Here is a 19,348-nt window from a genome sequence, read left to right as displayed (position 1 = left end):
GGAAGACATAAACACGGAACACAAAAGAGTAGGGAGGTTTAAAAAAAAAAAAAGAGCCAGAAGTGGAGATTTAAGAAGAAAAAAGTAAGAGAAGACAAAAATTTCCAGATGAGGATTAAAATTAGAAAATAAGGTTGGGGCGCCCAGCTGGCTTAGTCAGTAGAGGATGGACTCTTGATCTCAGGATTTTAAGTCTGAGCCCCATGTTGGGTGTAGAGATTACTTAAAAATAAAATCTGGAAAAAAAATTTTTTTAGAAGAAAATAATAAGGATAACAAACTCAGTCCTGAGAGCACCTATGCTGAAATCCAATAACCTTTATTCTATCACCTGTTATTTTTAAACTTTCTGTGAGATAATAGCACAGGAATACTAAACCATCACTAAAGAATCTTTTTCCAAGGACTACTCTCTCAGGAAAACCAAATATTTAAACAACGTACTAGCAAACAGTCTGTTAGAAATATGATAGAAAAGAAAGAATATCAGTAAATATCTAAGAGTAAATGTAACAAAATATGTAATACTTTAATAAGAAAACTATAAAGCTTTACTTAGGAATACAAAAAAACACCTAAATAATAAATTGAAAAGTTATGAACAGTTTCTAGACAGGAAAAATTACTGTAAAGATGTGATTCCAAATTAATAAATTTAATTCTTTTTTGAAACTTTACAAAATGATTCATTCATGTACCAAGTTTATACCCATAACAGCTAAGAAATTTCTAAAAAAGAATAAAGACTAAAACAATGCCATTTAAGGTAAGAAAATAGATTATACAATGAAGAATGTTGAGAAAAACTGGATAATTTACGAAAAAAATATCATCAGTTCTCCACCCCATGGTATGCCCTACCCAAAATGAATTACAAATTAAAGACTTAAAAAATAAAACAAAGGGCGCCTGGGTGACTCAATGGGTTAAGCGTCTGACTCTTGGTTTCAGCTCAGGTCATGATCTCATGGGTGGGGAGATCAAGCCCCACAACATGGGCTCCACACTCAGCCAGGAGTCTGCTTGAAGATTCTCTCCCTCTGCCCCTCCCCCAACTTGCACACATGTGCTCACGCTCTCTCTAAAATAAAGTCCTTTAAAATAAATAAGTAAAACATACAATTACCAAAACATGTAAGTGAATAAAAAAAAAAAATCTTGCTTTGCTGGAGTATTTTCTAAAATTGACATAAAAGATGAAAGGACTAATGTTACCACATATACCTTGAAAACGTCTGTAAAACATTACCAGTCAAAATTTAAAAGGAAAAAACGGAAAAAAGGTTACACTATGTAGAAGCACGTTAAGAAAAAAAAAAAAAAACAGTAATGCGAACACAACAGAAAACTGGACAAAAGATATAAACAGTAAACAAAAAGGCTTAAAATAAAGCTACCATAAGAAGCTAGAAAAAGTATACATTAAAACCAAAGTAAAAGAAATAAAGCAAAGAGGTGAAATCAGTAAAATAATAAATGAACAAGCAAAAGTTGATTCTTTTGGGGGGTAAATCAATGAAATTGACAAACCTCTGGGTAGATAATGAAGAAAGTGAGAGAGAAACCACAATTTGCCAATACCGGGGGGGGAAAAAAAAAAAGAAAACAGCACTAGAGACTCCAGAATTAAAGAATAAGAGTGTATTATGCCAATCAAGTTGACAAGACTGTAAATTAAAAGGACAATCCTTAAAAGATGCTAATTACCAAAACAGATGTCAAAAAAAATATAACATCTGAATAATCCTACATTTATTAAATACACTAAATTCCTAAATGAAAGTCTTCCCACAAAGAAAGCTCCAAGCTTCACTGGAGAATTCTATGAACCATTTAAAGAAAACCTCTTTCAGAAAAGAGGAGGTGGGGATATCTCCTAACCCATTGTACATGGCCAGGATTACACTGATAGCAAAAGCAGACAAAGACTAGTCAAGAAGACTATAAGCCAGTAATTCTCACAAAAAGAAATACAAAAATCCTTTACAAAATACCACCAAATAGAATCCAGCAATATATAAAAAGGAAAATACATAATGACTAAGTGGAGTTTATCCCAAGAATGAAAGGTTGGTTTACTATTCAAAAGAGTCGATGTATTTTACATTAACAGATTAAAGGATAAAAAATGATCTTTGCAATAGATATGGAAAAAGTATTTGAAAAATTCAACTCCCATTCATGAATAAAAACTCTCAGCAAACTACAAATAGAGAACTTCTTCAAACTAATGGTGAACATCTGTAAAACAACTCCAACCAAAACTAGAGACTTTTCTCCTAAGATCAGCAAAAATCCCACTGTCAACCAATTCTACTCAATATTGTGCTGAACATCCTAACCAGTGCAATAAAGCAAGGAAAAAGAGAAATAAAAGGCATGGAGACTGAAAAAGAAAAAAAAAAAAATTTCATATTTGCAACATGATTGTATCCTACCTACGTTATCCTAAACACTAATATGTAAAAATCAGCAAAATCACAGGATACAAGATCAATATACAATAATTAATTGTACTTCTGTATGTTAGCAATAAACAATTGGAAAATGACATTTAAAAAATACCATTTATGATAGCATCAAATACCATGAAATACTTAATGACATTTTATTTTATTTTTTTTAAAGATTTTATTCATTTATTTGACAGAGAGAGACACAGCGAGAGAGGGAACATTTAAAAAAAAACATGTGTACGATCCTGTATTGAAAATAAAAGGGGTGCCTGGGTTGCTCAGTCGATTAAGCATCCAACTCTTGGTTTCAGCTCAGGTCATGATCTCATGGGTCATGGGTCGTGAGATCAAACCCCTTGGGCTCCACGCTCAGCAGGGAGTCTGCTTGAAGATTCTTTCCCTTTGCCCCTCCCCTGACGCGCACAGTGCGCACACATGTTCTCTCTCTCTCAAATAAATAAATCTTGAAGATAAAAGGGGGAAGGGGGAAAGGGAAAGGAAATTAAAGAAAATAGGGCCCCTAGGTGGTTTAGTCATTTAAACGTCTGCCTTTGGCTCAGGTCATGATCCCAGGGTCCTGGGATCAAGCCCTGCATTGGGATCCCTGCTTGGCAGGGAGTCTGCTTCTCCCTCCCCCCTGCCCCCCACTCATGTACACACTCTCTCTCAAATAAAATCTTTAAAAAAAAGAAAAAAAATACAGAACACTGCTGTGAGAAATTTTTTTTAGAAGACTCAATATTAAGATGTCTCAATTTGGGGGTCCGGGATGGCTCAGTTAGGTGTCCAACTCTTGATTTTGGCTCAGGTCATAATCTCAGGGTTGTGAGATCAAGCCCCACATCAGGCTCCATTGCTGGGCGTGCAGCTTGCTTAAAATTCTCTCTCCCTCTCCTGCTGCTATTGCCGCTGCCCATCCCCCCACTCATGCACACAAGCTCTCTCTCAAAAAAATGTTTAAAATTTTTTTAAAAGACATCCCAATTTGATATATAGTATCAATGTAATTCCAATCAAAATCCCAGCAGACTCCTGTAGAAAATAAGCTGAGTCTAAAATGTACAAAGGACATGCAAAGATCTTAGAATAGCCAATAGTTTTGAAAAAGAAGAACAATCGGACTCCTACTACTTGATTTCAAGTCTTGAATAATCAAGACAGCGGGAGTGGGTATTGGTGTAAAGATACAAATACAAATCAACAGAAGAACAGAATCCAGAAACAAACTTACATGTGCTCATACAACTGACCACTCATATGAAAAAAAAATAAACCTCAACCATTACTTAACAACAAACACAAGAGTCTGCTCGAAACAGATAATATACCTAAGTATAAAAGCTAAAACTTGTAAGTTTTAGAAAACAGAAGTCTTACACACAAACACCCACCACACACACACACACACCACACACACACACACATAAACACCCACCACACACACCACACCCACCACACACCACACCCACCACACCCACACACCACACCCACCACACACACCACACCCGCCACACACACACACCACATACCACACACATCACACACGCCACATGCCACACCCACAACACACACACCCACACACACACCACACACAACCACATAACACCCACACACACAAAACACACAACATCCACAACACACACACCACACACGCAACACCCACCACACACGCAACACACACACCACACACGCAACACACACACCACACACGCAACACACACACGCAACACACACACCACACACGCACCACACACACACCACACACGCACCACACACACCACACACGCTCCACACACGCTCCACACACACACCACACACACACAACACACACGCAACACACACCACACGCAACACACACCACCCACACGCAACACACACCACACCCACACGCAACACACACCACACTCCACACACACACACCACACTCCACACACACAACACACACAACACACACAACACCCACCACACACACAACACGCACCACACGCAACACCCACCACACACACACACATGCAACACACACCACACACACACGCAACACCCACCACACACACACACGCAACACACACCACACACACTCAACACACACACTCAACACACACAACACACACCACACACAATTAAAAGGGACCAAAATTCTACAATGGGCAAAACTACTCAACAGTCTCAAAAAAGAGGAGAGAGAAGGGCACACAGAAAAAAAATTTAAAATAGCTGAAACTTTTCCAAATTTAGTAAAAACTATAAACCCACAAATCCAAGAAGCTCAAACAGAATAAACATAAGAAAACCTCTCCAAAACATGTAGTTAAATTGCTGAAAAGCAACAGTGAGAAAAATCTCAAAAGCATCAGGAGGAACAAAACACATTATATGCAAAGGAACAAAGAATGACCACAACTATGCAGATCAGAAGACATTTTTCATTTATTCAAAGAAAAAGTGTTAATCTTGAATTCTATACCTATCAAAAATGTCTTTCATAAATAAAGGTGAGGGGTGCCTGGGTGGCTCAGTCGTTAAGCGTCTGCCTTCGGCTCAGGTCATGATCCCAGGGTCCTGGGATCGAGCCCCGTGTCCGGCTCCCTGCTCAGCGGGAAGCCTGCTTCTCCATCTCCCACTCCCCCTGCTTGTGTTCCCTCTCTCGCTGTGTCTCTCTCTGTCAAATGACTAAATAAAATCTTTAAAAAACAAAACAAAACAAAAAAACAAAAATAAAGGTGAAATAAAGAGCTTTTCAGAAAAACAAAAGCAAAGAAAATCCATAGATACACCCTGCAAGAAATGTGTAAGTTCTTGAGACAGATGAAAAGGATATCTGACGGAAATTTCTATTTGGATTCAAAGGAAGAATGCCAAAAATGGTAAATATGAGTTTTAAACATTTTTAATCTCTTTAAATGATAATTGACTATTTAAAGCAAAAACAGGAATGAAGTATAAGATTTCTAACATGTGGAAGTAAACTATATGACAACAATAGCACCAAGGACCAGGGAAATGGAAGTATATACTATTTTAAGAATCTTATACTATACCTGAAGTCATTTGTTATTTAAGGCAGAGGATGATAAATTAAAGATACAGAATATAAATCCTAGAGCAGCAGTTCAAAGACATCATCTTAGCACCCTTTATACCAAGAGTCAGCAAACTTCCTATTAAGGACCATATAATAAATATTTTAGGCTTTCTGGGCCATAAAAAAGGGTCAATAAATCTCAGATGACCAAAATAACATTGGTATGTTATGGGACTACAACAGAATCAAATTAGAAATATTTAACACAAATATATTAGAAAAAGACCCAAATAATTGGAGATTAAACAACATAGTTCTAAACAATCCATGGGTCAAAACAAAACAAAATACCCACAACATAAATAAGAAAATATTTAACTGAATAAAAACACAGCACATCTAAAGTTGTATCTACAAGTGATTAAAGAGAAAGTAATAATTTTAAGCGCCTAAATAAGGAAAGAAGTTATTAAAAAAAAAAAAAAAATCAATGATTTAAGCACACATCTTAAAAAGAAAATGAAGCAATTTTAAACCCAAGGTAGAAAAAAAGGAAATAACTTAGAGTAGTTATCAGTAAAGTAGAAAACGGATAATATATAAAGTAAACAAAGTAAAAAACAGAAAAGATTAATTGATAAATCCTTAGCAACACTGACCAAAAACAAAATAAAACACCAAAAACATATCAGGAATGGCGGGGGGGGGGGAACGGGACTTCAACAAATAAAGATAACATACAAAAGAATAATTAATGAACAGTCTGGATATTATGAACAACTTTATGCCAATAAATTCAATATATTTAAACAAATTTTCTCGAAAGAGAAACCAAACTGACATAAAAAACAGAAACCAAAACTGACATAAAAAACAGAAAATCTAAATACCCTGTATCTAGTAAAGGAATTAAATATCAATCAAATTCCCACAAAGAAAATCCAGGTCCAGAAAAAATTCACTGGTAAATTATTTCAAGTATTTACAGAAATAATACCAATCTTACACAAACTCATTTAGAAAAGAAAGGGCAGGGACGCCTGGGTGGCTCAGTTGGTTAAGGGACTGCCTTCGGCTCAGGTCATGATCCCAGGGTCCTGGGATCGAGTCCCGCATTGGGCTCCCTGCTCAGCAGGGAGTCTGCTTCTCCCTCTCCCACCGCCTGCCGCTCCCCCTGCTTGTGCTCTCTAATAAATAAATAAATAAAGAGGGCAATATGTCCCCAAATAAAAATATCAATACCCCTCATGAACATATATACAAATATCTTTTTTAAAAAATGAGAAAATCAAATCCAGCAATGCATAAATGAGATAAATACATCATGACTCAATGGGTTTGTCCCAGTTCTCAAAGTGTTTGTGAACCCCTATTGGTCTCTGAAATTCTTTCACAGGGCCAGCAAGATCAAAACTATTTTCATAATACTAATGGTGGAAAATCACTTGAGGCTAAAAATTTTAATAGTTTAGCACATATCAAAGTAATGATATCAAATAAATTGGTTAAAATGATTAATTTTATTAAATCTCAACCTCTGAATACATTTCTTTGTGATATTCTGTGTTATGAAATGGGAAGTACCCATTCAAAAAAGACTTAGTTGTCCTGGCAACCAAGATCTCCTTCAGTAGGTGAATAAAACTGCGATACATTCAGAAAATGGACTATATTCAGCACTAAAAAGAACTGAACTATCAAAGCCATGAAGAGACATGGAGGAAACTTAAATGCATATTACTAAGTGAAAGAAGTCAATCTGAAAAGGGCACATACTGTAGGATTCCAACTACATGACATTCTGGAAAAAGGCAGAACAATGGAGACAGTAAAAATATCAATGGTTGTCAGGGAGTTGAAGGGATGAACAGGCAGAGCACACAGAATTTGGGGGGTAATAAAACTACTCTGCATGATACTATAATGGTAAATACATGTAATCATACATTTGTCCAAACCCACAGAATGTACAACACCAAGAGTGAATCCTAATGTAAACCACGGACTTTGGGCAACAATGATGTGTCAATATAAGTTCATCAATTATAACAAATGTGGGACACCTGAGTGGCTTAGTCAGTTAAGCTTCGGCCTTCAGCTCAGGTCATGATCCCAGGATCCTGGGATCAAGTCCCACATCGGGCGCCTTCCTCAGCAGGGAGCCTGCTTCTCCCTCTGCCTGCCGCTCCCCCTGCTTGTGAGCTCGCATGCACACGCTCTCTCTGACAAACTCTTTAAAAGAAAAATTATAACAAATGTGCCATCCTGGTAGGGGATGTTGGTAATGGAGGAGGCTCTGCATGTGTGGGGAAGAGGATATATGTGAAAGCTCTGTTTCTTCCACTCACTTTTTGCTGTGAACCTAAAACTGTTCTAAAAAATAAAGTCTATTAAAAATATATCAGTGGGGCGCCGGTGTAGCTCTGTCGGTTAAGCATCTAGCTCTTGATGTCTGACTCGATTTTGGCTCAGGTCATGATCTCAGGACTGTGAGATGGAGACCTGTGTCAGGCTCCTGCTGGGCACAGAGCCTGCTTAAGATTGTCTCTCTCACTCGCTCTGCCCCTACCCCCTCCCTCTCTCTAAAAAAATCAATCAATAAAATATATATGAAAATAATCAAGAAATAACACATCTGCATACCAAATATGATCATTTTCTTCAGGATAAGCTTGTGTAAATGTCTGAGTTGCAAACTGGACTAGTTGCTTTTTCAATGGAATATCATTTTTACTTAAAACTACAAATTATGGGTTTTTATAATCAAGTATTTAGCCAACATTTTCTCAAAAATAAATGAAGTGAGCTTGCTGCCTTAGGAAAAACAACTGACTACATATAGTTGCCAATGACAAAATTAGAGCTTTTGAGAGAAAATTAGAATTTTATATCCGTCACTATGTACTTGGCACCTTTCCTGTTACAGACAAATAGATTTTTATGCACAAAAGGTCACTGATGTGGTTTCTACCACAAACTAACCAATGATAAGCTATTACATGTTGAGTTTGGATGTACTATGAAAGAAAAATGTTCACAATTTTATCGGAAAAGATAACCTCCCTTTTCCAACTGTTTATGTGAGGCCAGATCTCTTATATATACCTCAACTAAAACAACATATCACAACAGACTGAATGCAAAAGCAAATATGAGAATTCAGTTATCTCTATTAAGCTAGATTTTCAAGAGATCTGCAAAAATATAGAACATTGCCAGTCCTTTCACGATATTTTTGGGAAAACATTTCAAAATATAAAATTAACATGTAATGGGTCTGTCATTGTTATTTCTAAATAAATAGGTTTTTTAACTACAGTTTTAATTTCTAATATGGTAAATGTCAATAGATACAACTAATATATATGAAACCCTTTGGGGTTTAAAAACAGTAATTTTTAAGAGTATAAATGGGGCTGCAAAAAACAAAAAATTTGAGAGTTGCACATCCCAGCAATGTACCATTTAACAATTAAAAAATCAATGAGGGGCACCTGGGTGGCTCAGTCGGTTAAGTGTCTGCCTTTGGCTCAGGTCATGATCTCAGGGTCCTAGGATCGAGCCCATCGGGCTCCCTGCTTAGTGGGGAGTCTGCTTCTCCCTCTCCCTCTGCTCCTCCCCCCCTTGCTCATACACTCGTGCTCTGTCTCTCAAATAATCTTTAAAAAAATAAAAATAAAAATCAATGAAATTAACTAGATTATCAGAATGAAGTAGGAAAATCATATGATCTTTTTAATAACTTAACAAAATTCAACAGCCATTCATAATTTAAAAGGTCTTAGTGAACGAGCTAGGATAAGACAAAAGATGCCCATTCTCACCACTTTCTATTCAACACTGTATTATTAAAAATAATATAGCCCAGGGAAACAAGGCAATAAAAAGAAATAAAACTCATAAAGATTGGAAAGGAAGAAGTAAAAATACCTCTATTTGTAGATAACATGCTCATGTACATAAAAAGAAAACCGCAGTGGAATCTAGAAAATAACTAATGAAACTATTAAGTGAATTTAGCAAGGTTACAGGATGAAAAGGAACTGTATTTTTATAATCTACCCATGAACACCAGAAAACAAAATTTTTTAAAATATCGTTTAACAGCCACAAAACCTTAAGTTCAGAGACTCATATCTTGGCCTACTGCAGCTAAGCCCTTTCCCTTCACAGGATAAAGTCATTTCCACATTACTTTTTTTTGTTAAAAAACCATGAAAATCCTACACTAAGAAGCTACAAAACTCAGTTTAAGAGAATATAAAGACCTAAACAGAGTACATCATTTTAAGGATTTTAATACTCAATACTGTTAAAATGCCCATTTTCCCCAAACTGAACAAAGAACCAATACAATCTCAAAATTCCAAGAGTCCACTTGTAAAAATTGACAGACTTATTCTAAAATTATAAGGAAATGCAAAGAAGCTAAAACAGCTAAGATACTCTTGCAGAAGTTGGAGAACTTACACTATCTCATTTCAAGACTTACTATAAAGCTTTAATCACTAAGACCAGGTGTACTAGCATAAGTTATAATCAAATGTATCAATGAAACAGGAGTCCAAAAGTAAACCTACAACGGATTTTCAAAAAAGATTCCAAGACAAGTCAATGGGAAAGGAGAGTATTTTCAATAGATAGTGCTGGAACAACTGGATATATATACGGAAAAAAGGCACTTGGAATGCATTTCTAATAATTAAGAAACTGAATTATAGTAAGTGCTTTTATGGTAATACTTACATTTTTTATTTTGATGTTTCCCCAATCATCATCCTGTTTTAAAAACAAATGAAAAACATTTAACCACTCCTGTATAATCTGAACATATTCTAATAATCAATGAATTTAAGCTACTCCAAAATAGAATAAATTTTTTGTTTCAGATTTTACTTAAAATTACTATAATCAAAAGTATTTTTTTAAAAATGCAGTCTTAAAGTCAGTAAGTCTTACAGTTGCTTAAACTACAAAAGACACAATCTAAAAGACAATAAACCTAACCGTACCAAAAGGACTAAAAAACACTTAATGACAGATACTAATTTTTTTGCATGTTTGTTACATGTATGGAACCAGCAAAACTAATAATTAGCTTATGTGACAGGAATGAAGAGTAACTTATGAAATAAGGTCTACATAATTAGAATGATTATATAATTTACTATCCAAAGCAGGAGATTCTTTTTTTTATTTTTTTTTAATTTGACAGAGACAGACACTGCAAGAGAGGGAACACAAGCAGGGGGAGTGGGAGAGGGAGAAGCAGGCTTCCCACAGAGCAGGGAGCCCGATGTGCAGCTCGATCTCAGGACCCTGGGATCATGACCTGAGCCGAAGGCAGATGCTTAACAATTGAGCCACACAGGTGCCCCCAAAGCAGGAGATTCTTGAAAATGAAAGTGCTATTAAAAATTATACCAGGACGGGATGCCTGGGTGGCTCAGTCGTTATGCATCTGCCTTCGGCTCAGGTCATGGTCCCAGGGTCCTGGGGGATCGAGTCCCACATCAGGCTCCCTGCTCAGTGGGAAGCCTGCTTCTCCCTCTCCCACTCCCCTGCTTGTGTTCCCTCTCTCGCTGTCTCTGGCAAATAAATAAAATCTTTAAAAAAAAAAATTTTTTTTTTTTAATTATACCAGGACTACCAGAGGCAAACTAACCCTTAATAACATTTGCTGTGTCCACAAATGTTTTTAAAGTCCTAAATTTCATATCTATGAAGTAATTACTTTCACTTCAATATATTCAGTTAAAACAATTTTTTTTTAATGCCATGACTGGCCCCCAGATATCTTGGCCTACTGCAGCTAAGCCCTTTCCCTTCACAGGATAAAGTCATTTCCACATTACTTCTTTCTTACACAAGATGCCAGGCACGCAATATGCTTTTCCATTTGGTGGTGCCACTAGTTATCTCTTTGGACATCCTGCTTCAAAGTGCAACAGTAACTTCCTAAATGTCCTTCTCAGTTTAAGGGCCATTTCTATTAATCATAAGGAATGATAACTATATATGCTCCCTCAGATCACTTATCTGAGGTCACACTAAGCTGAAAAATGAACCGAGATCTGCTTGACTTGTAAATCACATGCTCTTCTGGTACCTTGCTATATGTTACTTAAATCTCTCTGATGCTAAGTTTTCTCATTTATGAAATTATAAAATACATTTACGCTCATTTTTAAAAAACAAAGAGTTGAGAATTAAAATAAAAGCCTGGCACAGAAAATTATTCAATAAGTGATAGCTATTAGTAGTCAGTTTCATTTACATACCATTTCTCTGTAATTCTCCACAGTACATCACCATATACAGCTCATCACAAATTCAATTATCAAGTTCACTAATGACTAAAAAGCTCATACTGCAACTTGAAGGGGAAACAATGTTTTCTTCACTAAGATCAATTTTACTGCCCAGTTGACAGGGGCAACCAAGCCGTATCTCTAAAGTTAACTACAGCTCTTTGGCATTTCACACCAAACTCCTGAGGATAATATTTTTTTAAAACTATACTTCCATAGTTTTACAAACAATAATACTTGCATCTTTTCGTGGCCCGTCACCAATGATGCCAGTAAGTTTATAGACTCCTAACTGTAGTCAATATGACCATTCCAAGGAAACTAAAGGAAAAATTATGTTCCCCTTTTAAACACAAATTTTTTTCTCCCACCTCCAAACAGGTTTTACACAGTGATTACACCCTAAGTGATAGGAGCCCTTTTTTAATGGGTAGAATATGAAACAGGCCAAAAGAAAAAATTAACAATTTTCCAGTATTCCAGAAGTGGGACTTTGGTAAAGATGTTGAAATATTTTGAATTTCAACATTTGAATACACGTAAAAAAATACCTTCTGTAGTCTTTTTTTTTTTAATCTACCATATTGTTCCATATTTTTAACAGAGATAAAATTTTCTCCACCCCTATAACAGAAAACTACTAAGGATATATAGATTTTTATATTAATCTAAACAAAACAAAATACTTTTAACACACCCTCACAGAGAAAAAAATCCAAACAACAGAGATAAATGGAAAGTTCCTCACTCCCCTGACTCCTAGGAGTAGTCACTGATACAATGCATTTTAAAATAAAAATTTTAATGATGCTTTTATAATACAGTGTTTTGAAATGGCTACAATGTTTCTTCCTACCCTAACATGAATAAGACAGTTTTAAATTCATATAGACTATATACTCTCACCAAATAAAAAAACCCTCAAGTGCTACATTTTCTGGTGTTTGTTTCCACTAATTATATAATAGTATAGAATGAAAATCTGGACTAAATTTTACCTTCAATGTTCCTCCTTTCACCATAACTTTCTGTCTGGCCGGCTGGACTCCAGTCAGTGCAAAAAGCTGAGCCTTGAACACCATTGGAGGTTCATCAGTGTTCAATTCTACACCTTCAAATTTCTCCTTTCCCCATTTCACGGTAACTGCAAACAAAACCATAATTTATTTTTTTCATTTATAAAATAAAAGGACTTCAGATTTAGAAGATCCCTAGAGGACCCATTAGTTTGGCTTTCAAGAACTAGCCTATGTCATTCCTCTTTATATGCTCATAATGTCTACCTAATCAGGAGTGACTTGAATGTAGTAGGTCCTGAATAAAACTTAATTAAATCCAATCCAACTTCTCATTTGATAAAGGGAGACTTAAGAGAAGATGATTGATTTACTAGTCACAAAACTAGTTGGTAAATATTCAAGCCTTCTGAATCCTACTCTAACAATCTCAGAAAAATATGATCACTCTGAAATACTTTCCAGAATAAGGTTCAGACTTCAAAATGTGTTTAACAATTATTAAAATCAGTACATACTGCTGGAATAGAAAGAGTAAAGAAAAGTTAAAAAGATAATTAAAAAATAAAAAAATTTTTGGAAAAATAAAGCATATTTAAAACAGTTTAAGGAATACTGAATTATACTGAATTATAAGAAGAAAGGTTCAATGGGAGAATTGAAAGGTGTGGTTCCTAAGCAAGAGGGGTTAAATATTAAGAATCCAAAGATACAACTAAATCATTAAAAAATACAGAAATCCTACTTTAGTCATTTGGATGGCTATTAAAAAAAGAAGATGAAGAAGAAGAAAATACCAAGCGCTGGTGAGTATGTAGAAAACCTAGAACCCTCGAGCATTCCTGATGGGAATATAAAACAGTATAGCCACTGCAGAAGAAAGTATGGTGGTTCCTCAAAAAATTAAACTTATCATATGATCCAGCAATTCCTAAGTATATACTCAAAAGCGTGAAGCAGGGAATCAAACTGCTATTTGTATACCCTTGTTCATAGTGCATTATTCACAAAAGCCTCAAAGATGTGAGTGACCCAAGTGTCCATCAACAGATAAACGGATAAACAAAATGTGGTACAGACATAAAATGGACATTATTCAGCCTTAAAAAGTAATGAAATTCTTATACATGCTATACAACATGGATGAACCTTGGAGACATTATGCTAAACAAAATAAGCCAGATGAAAAAAGTCAAACATTATGATTTCCCTTATGTGAGGTATCTACAGTAGTCAAACTCATAGAGACAGAAAGTAGAATGGTGGTTGCCAGGAGGCTGGGAGGAAGAGGAAACGGAGAGTTATTGTTCAACGGGTACAGAGTTTCAGTGTAGGAACATGAAAAAGTTCTGAAGGTGGATGGTGAGGATGGTCGCACAACAGTATGAATGTACTTATCACCAAAAATGTACACTTAAAAATGGTTAAAACGGTATTTTTTGTTACATATATTTTACCATATAATAAAAAAATTTCAATTGGCCTCATGAAATAGCTAACTTTTGAAATACATAAAAATAACATAAGGATATACATAGCTTATTTCCACTGAAAACTTCATACCTACTCAAATGAGAATCTCACAACTAATAGTTGTCTGGTTTGGGTTTTTTTTAAGATTTTATTTATTTGACAGAGAGAGATATAGCCAGAGAGGGAACACAAGCAGGGGGAGTGGGAGAGGGAGAAGCAGGCTTCCCGCTGAGCAGGGAGCCCAGTGTGTGGCTCATCCCAGGACCCTGGGATCATGACCTGAGCCGAAGGCAGATGCTCAAAGACTGAGCCACCCAGGCGCCCCTGTTTTCCTAATAAAACCAAAATACAAAAACTAATCCTTACTCCAAATCCCAACTCCTTTACTAGTTCAATTAATGTGTTTAGCATTCATTCAATAAGCCCCAGAACAAGCACTGGGAAGATGCTATGACCTTAGAATCTTATAAGAGAGAGAAAAGGGGGAGAAAAGGCCGAAATAATTAACAATACAATATAAATATTATAAATGCTACAGGATCACAAAGGAATGCTTCATGAGTGAAGGATTCCCTGGAGGAAGTGGTAACTTTGGGTTCTAACCATCAACTCTGAGTCTCAAAGAAAAAAATTAGGTGTTAGCCAGACACTTAAAATATAAGCATTCCTGGAAAAGATAAGAAAAACATCAAAAGCATAAAACATTATGTGTTCTGAGATTTAAGTAATTCCTTGAGAGAAGGGGAGGAAGCTGAAACTAGAAGCTGGTGAATGATCAAGTCACAAAAGATAAAGTAAGTCATGGTAAAACATACAGGCTTTGGGCTTTATGTTATAGAAATGCAGTATCTGTGAAAGGTTTTCAGAAAGGCCACTTTAGTCTGGTTTGAACATCAGATCACTTTAGCAGCAGCTGGGAAAAATGGGCTTGAAGAGGGTACAACTGTAATCTTGAAATAAACTAGGAATAGAGAACAATGTACAAGTAAAAGATAGGACTAAACCAAAACAGTATTAGAAATAATGAAGAGGAACCTATCTGAAATTGATTTAGCTGTGTCACCATGAGCAAGTTACTTAAAACTTTTTGCTTACCCATCAAAGAGAATTATACCAGTATCACAGGATTATGTTGAAGATTAAAACAAAGCAACATGTATAAAAACACTAGCTTTGTGCCAGATATACAGGTGTTCATTAATTTTTACAGCACTTATCCTTAACCATATACGAATCTGACTATTTAATTTTCTACTAAAACTTATGAAATGGTACTTAAAATATTCTCATTTTAATATAGGGGTTTTTGCAGAACCTGAAAATATAAATTCTGAATATGGAGAGGTCAAAGAAGAAACCTGAGACATCTACTCCAATTCTCTCATTTTGGAAATAAGGAAAAGATACGGTTAAATATTTAAGATAAAACTTAATGTTAAGATAGTTTGGTGAATATAAGTATTTTTTGAGGGGAATAAAGAGGGGGGTTTGTGGTGTTGTATGTGAGTCTACCAGTGTGTTTAAGTATTAGCATACACTGGTATTTATCGCCATCACTCATTAATAATCCCTCAATTCTACACTGCATAAATAGAAAATTTCAAGTACCATTCTACTGTTAATCTTGGCTTTATATCATTAAAGCACTCAATTCAAGATTCTAGAACACCAAGAATCCACCTCGAAATTAAACATTACTCCTTTGTTTCATATCATTCTTTGAAAATGCTGAATCTTCAATAAAGGAATTATGATAGAGTTAGGAATGGCCAATGAATCATACATCCGTAGTGAACCGAAGTCACCACATACGTTTTAGGTGCCATTTTGAGTAAGACTAAGAACAGCAAGGTCCATTAACTAAGTGAAAATGTGATCCCTGGCTAATACCCTGGACTGCCTCAAGCAAAATAAAATAAAAACTGTCAAACGCCTTTTAAAAGGAAATGACGCCTGCGGGCATTTGCATTCACCTAAGTCTCAAAGCTAACACTATGTTTCAGACGTAGAAACCCAATATAACGTTTGATGAAATGAAAACAAAGCATAAAGTTCACAATCTACCTCGGGATAAAACTGAAATTGGTACAAAATGGGTGTTTGAGCCAAAGGCAGCAAGGGGTAAGCTATGGGGAGCTGTTAAGGGAAACCCCAAACACCTCGAAGCTAACCTTCCATCCCAGGTCCTCCCATCCCTCCCTTACCCCAGGCTTCCCCCTCCTTGACCCTCCCCTTCCACAGCTACCACTAACGAGTCCAAGAAAATCCCACGACACCTCTAGCCTGGTCCCGGGTGCCTGAGGACACACCCTCACCTCTCCTGGCTCACTAGGACAGCGACAGAAACTATTCTGCAGAGTCACCACTCCGAGGAGCTGACTCGTGCTCCCCATCCCCACTCCCCACCCACCCGGGCCAGAAGGGGCAGCGATCCCTCAGGTTGTAGAGCTCGGAAATAGCGGGCAGAGAGAAAGGGGCCAGGTCATCGCCACGCCGCAGTCCCCCTCCACCCACGCCTGCCCGGTCCCCTCCCCCGCCCCGTGCTCAGCCGGGTGTCTGCCCTGCAGGCCCGGCCTACTCAGAGGCCTAGCGCAGGACGGAACTGCAGGGCGAGGAAGGAGCTCACCGGAATAAAGCGGCATGGCGGCCCAAGAGACGGCGGCGGTGCAGGAAGGCTGGGCCTGGCAAGGGCGTCGAAGGGAAAGGGACGCGATGAAGCAGCCGCGGCAGCCAAGGAAGAGGCGCGGTAGTGGCGGCAGCAGGGGTGCGACGAGAGTCTCATTCAAACCGGCCACTGGCGATGACGCAGCAACACGCAGTTTGCCCGCCTGCAGAGCCACAGGGCGACTGCAGGAGAAGACCCGGCGCACTGAGCGGGCGAGGCGGGGCCTGGAGGGTGGAGAGCTGAGGGAGGTGGGAGGGGAAGCCGCGCGAGGCCGCCGACAAGCGCGGGCGCGCGGCCCCTGCACCAGTACAGGTGCACGCCTGCGCCTGCGCAGTGCCCTGCGCTGCACCACTCCCACCGCCGAGTGGGCCTGACCCGGCCCCGCCTGGCCCCCGCTGGATGCTAACCTGGTACCCCTCAGCTGTCTTTTTAAAAAAGTCTTTCTTTCGAAAGAGTGGTTCAATTCGAGCTGGGCATTTTTTTTTCTTGTTAATATAGCCAGCAGAAGAGCTCGGAGAGGCCCTATTCCACTCCTCACCTGGGTCTGTCTACTTATTAAAAAATACCCAGCTCTTTTTTGTGACAAAATGCGTGTCAAAAGGCTTTGAATACTGCAGAGATAGGCCTGCCTTGATTGTAATGTATTACTGTCGTTTCTACCTAACAACCGGTTCGGACTCTAGGTTGGATCTTGTAAGATAGCAGAAAAAAATGCCCTGCGTTGGTGGGTGTTGCCCGTAGCCCTCCACTTACTTGTCTTGGACCTGTTTCCCCAATCTGGAAAAAGAGAGAATTCAACTGGATGGTTTCTGAGGCCTCTTCAAACTCTAAATTGTCATGGGAAAGGTAAATTCAAGCATTCTAGATGAGAAGTAGAACCTATAAGTGAAATGAGAAATTTCAAAGAAATTCAAGTCAAATTTGAGGTACTTTCTTACCTTATAGAGGCTTTATTTTGATCCCAAATGCTGCAAAAGTGTTGAAACTGTCCATATTTCAAGACAAAAATTTTCCGCATTTCAAAACGCTACAACCCAGAGACCGATTTCATGAATATACATCAGGAGTCATGTTCACCCTTCACTACTTCAAGTCCTATGAGAATAGGATCCAAAATGTGACCGAAACAGCACAACGATGCTGTAGAATATTTTTCAAAGTGATGTATGTAATATTAAGTGGAAAGGGTATATCAAACTTACTGAGCATTGATTGCAAGTACGTAAAATTAAAATTATTGGTCATAAAGATTTGTCTGAATCCAGTTATTACCAGCTGTGTGACCTCTCAACTTCAGTTTCCTTCTCTATGAAATCAAGACTAATATCTACATTATAGGATTCCTATGAAGATTAAATAAGATTACATATAGAAGATGCTTAGCACAGAGCATTGAACCTAGTATGCCACAAATAGCTATTACAGATTACACAATAAAAACTCCAGAGGGATTTTATAGGGTATGGTTAGAGCAGACTATGGGTAGCTTTGTTCTCTATTTTCCAAATGTTCAGTCATATATTTCTATAAAATATATCTTTTTATTTAATTTTAATTCCAGTATAGTTACCATACAGTGTTGTATTAGTTTTAGATGTACACTATAGTGAGTCAACAATTCCATACAGCACACAGTGCTCATCACAAGTGTGCTCCTTGATCCCCATCACCTATTTCACCCACTCCTGACCCCCTTCCCCTCTGGTAACCATCACTTTGTTCTCTATAGTTAAGAGTCTCTTTCTTGGCTTGTTTCTTTTTCCTAAAATATATCTTTAAAAACATATTGGATAGATCCTCTATGGGAAAAATCTTTGTTGCCCTGTATGACGTTCCCAGTAAGGGAGGCCCTAAAGATGGAAGGATGACCCTGCAAATCATCCTCTCTACTGTGCTCTTATTGTACCCTGTTTTCCCCTCCAGTAACTTTCATCAAACTTATGTTTCTTTAATGTCTATATTCCCCCACCAGACTATAAACAGAAATCGTGGCTGTCCAGTAGGCACTCTGGGTTTATCTGATGCTGTGAGAACCGGATGTGAGGGCAACCGATTTTGAACTTACTTATGCTATACATGCCCAGAGAGTCTTCCAGAACAAGTCTGTTTTCAGCTCACACTGACCAACGTTTCAGTAAGACTAACTTCTAGCCTGGTTGCAGGATCAAGAACCTTAATTTAAGACAAATGGAACAGAGTGAGGATGTGGACCAGTACTAGCAACTAAAAGGAAGTGTCAAAGGAAATTTACATAGCTAGCCTTCCTGGATGTCAGCAGGAATTGTAGATGATAGCAACCTTGCCCTATATACCATATGTGGCTAAGCCCTCGTCTACATGTGTCTAATGGATGGGATCTTCTGCTTAAGGTTGACTTTTTTTTTTTTTTTAAAGATTTTATTTAT

General features: G+C 37.5%; 1 protein-coding gene across 2 annotated transcripts in view; it reads right to left on the bottom strand.

The window, feature by feature from the left end:
* USP14 (ubiquitin specific peptidase 14) overlaps positions 1-12,949 on the bottom strand; it is a 44,456-nt gene extending 31,507 nt beyond the window's left edge. For both annotated transcript variants that reach the window (XM_078060552.1, XM_078060553.1), the window contains exons 1-2: positions 12,788-12,949; positions 10,225-10,257 (exon numbers count right to left, since the gene is read on the bottom strand). In XM_078060552.1, coding sequence (XP_077916678.1) covers positions 10,225-10,257; positions 12,788-12,949 — 195 coding nt within the window. The remainder of the gene's footprint in view (positions 1-10,224; positions 10,258-12,787) is intronic.
* Between the last annotated feature and the right edge of the window lie 6,399 nt (positions 12,950-19,348).

This window comes from Halichoerus grypus, chromosome 13 (assembly GCF_964656455.1).
Source record: "Halichoerus grypus chromosome 13, mHalGry1.hap1.1, whole genome shotgun sequence".
Taxonomy (NCBI): domain Eukaryota; kingdom Metazoa; phylum Chordata; class Mammalia; order Carnivora; family Phocidae; genus Halichoerus; species Halichoerus grypus.
This window is presented reverse-complemented; position numbering and strand designations above follow the sequence as displayed.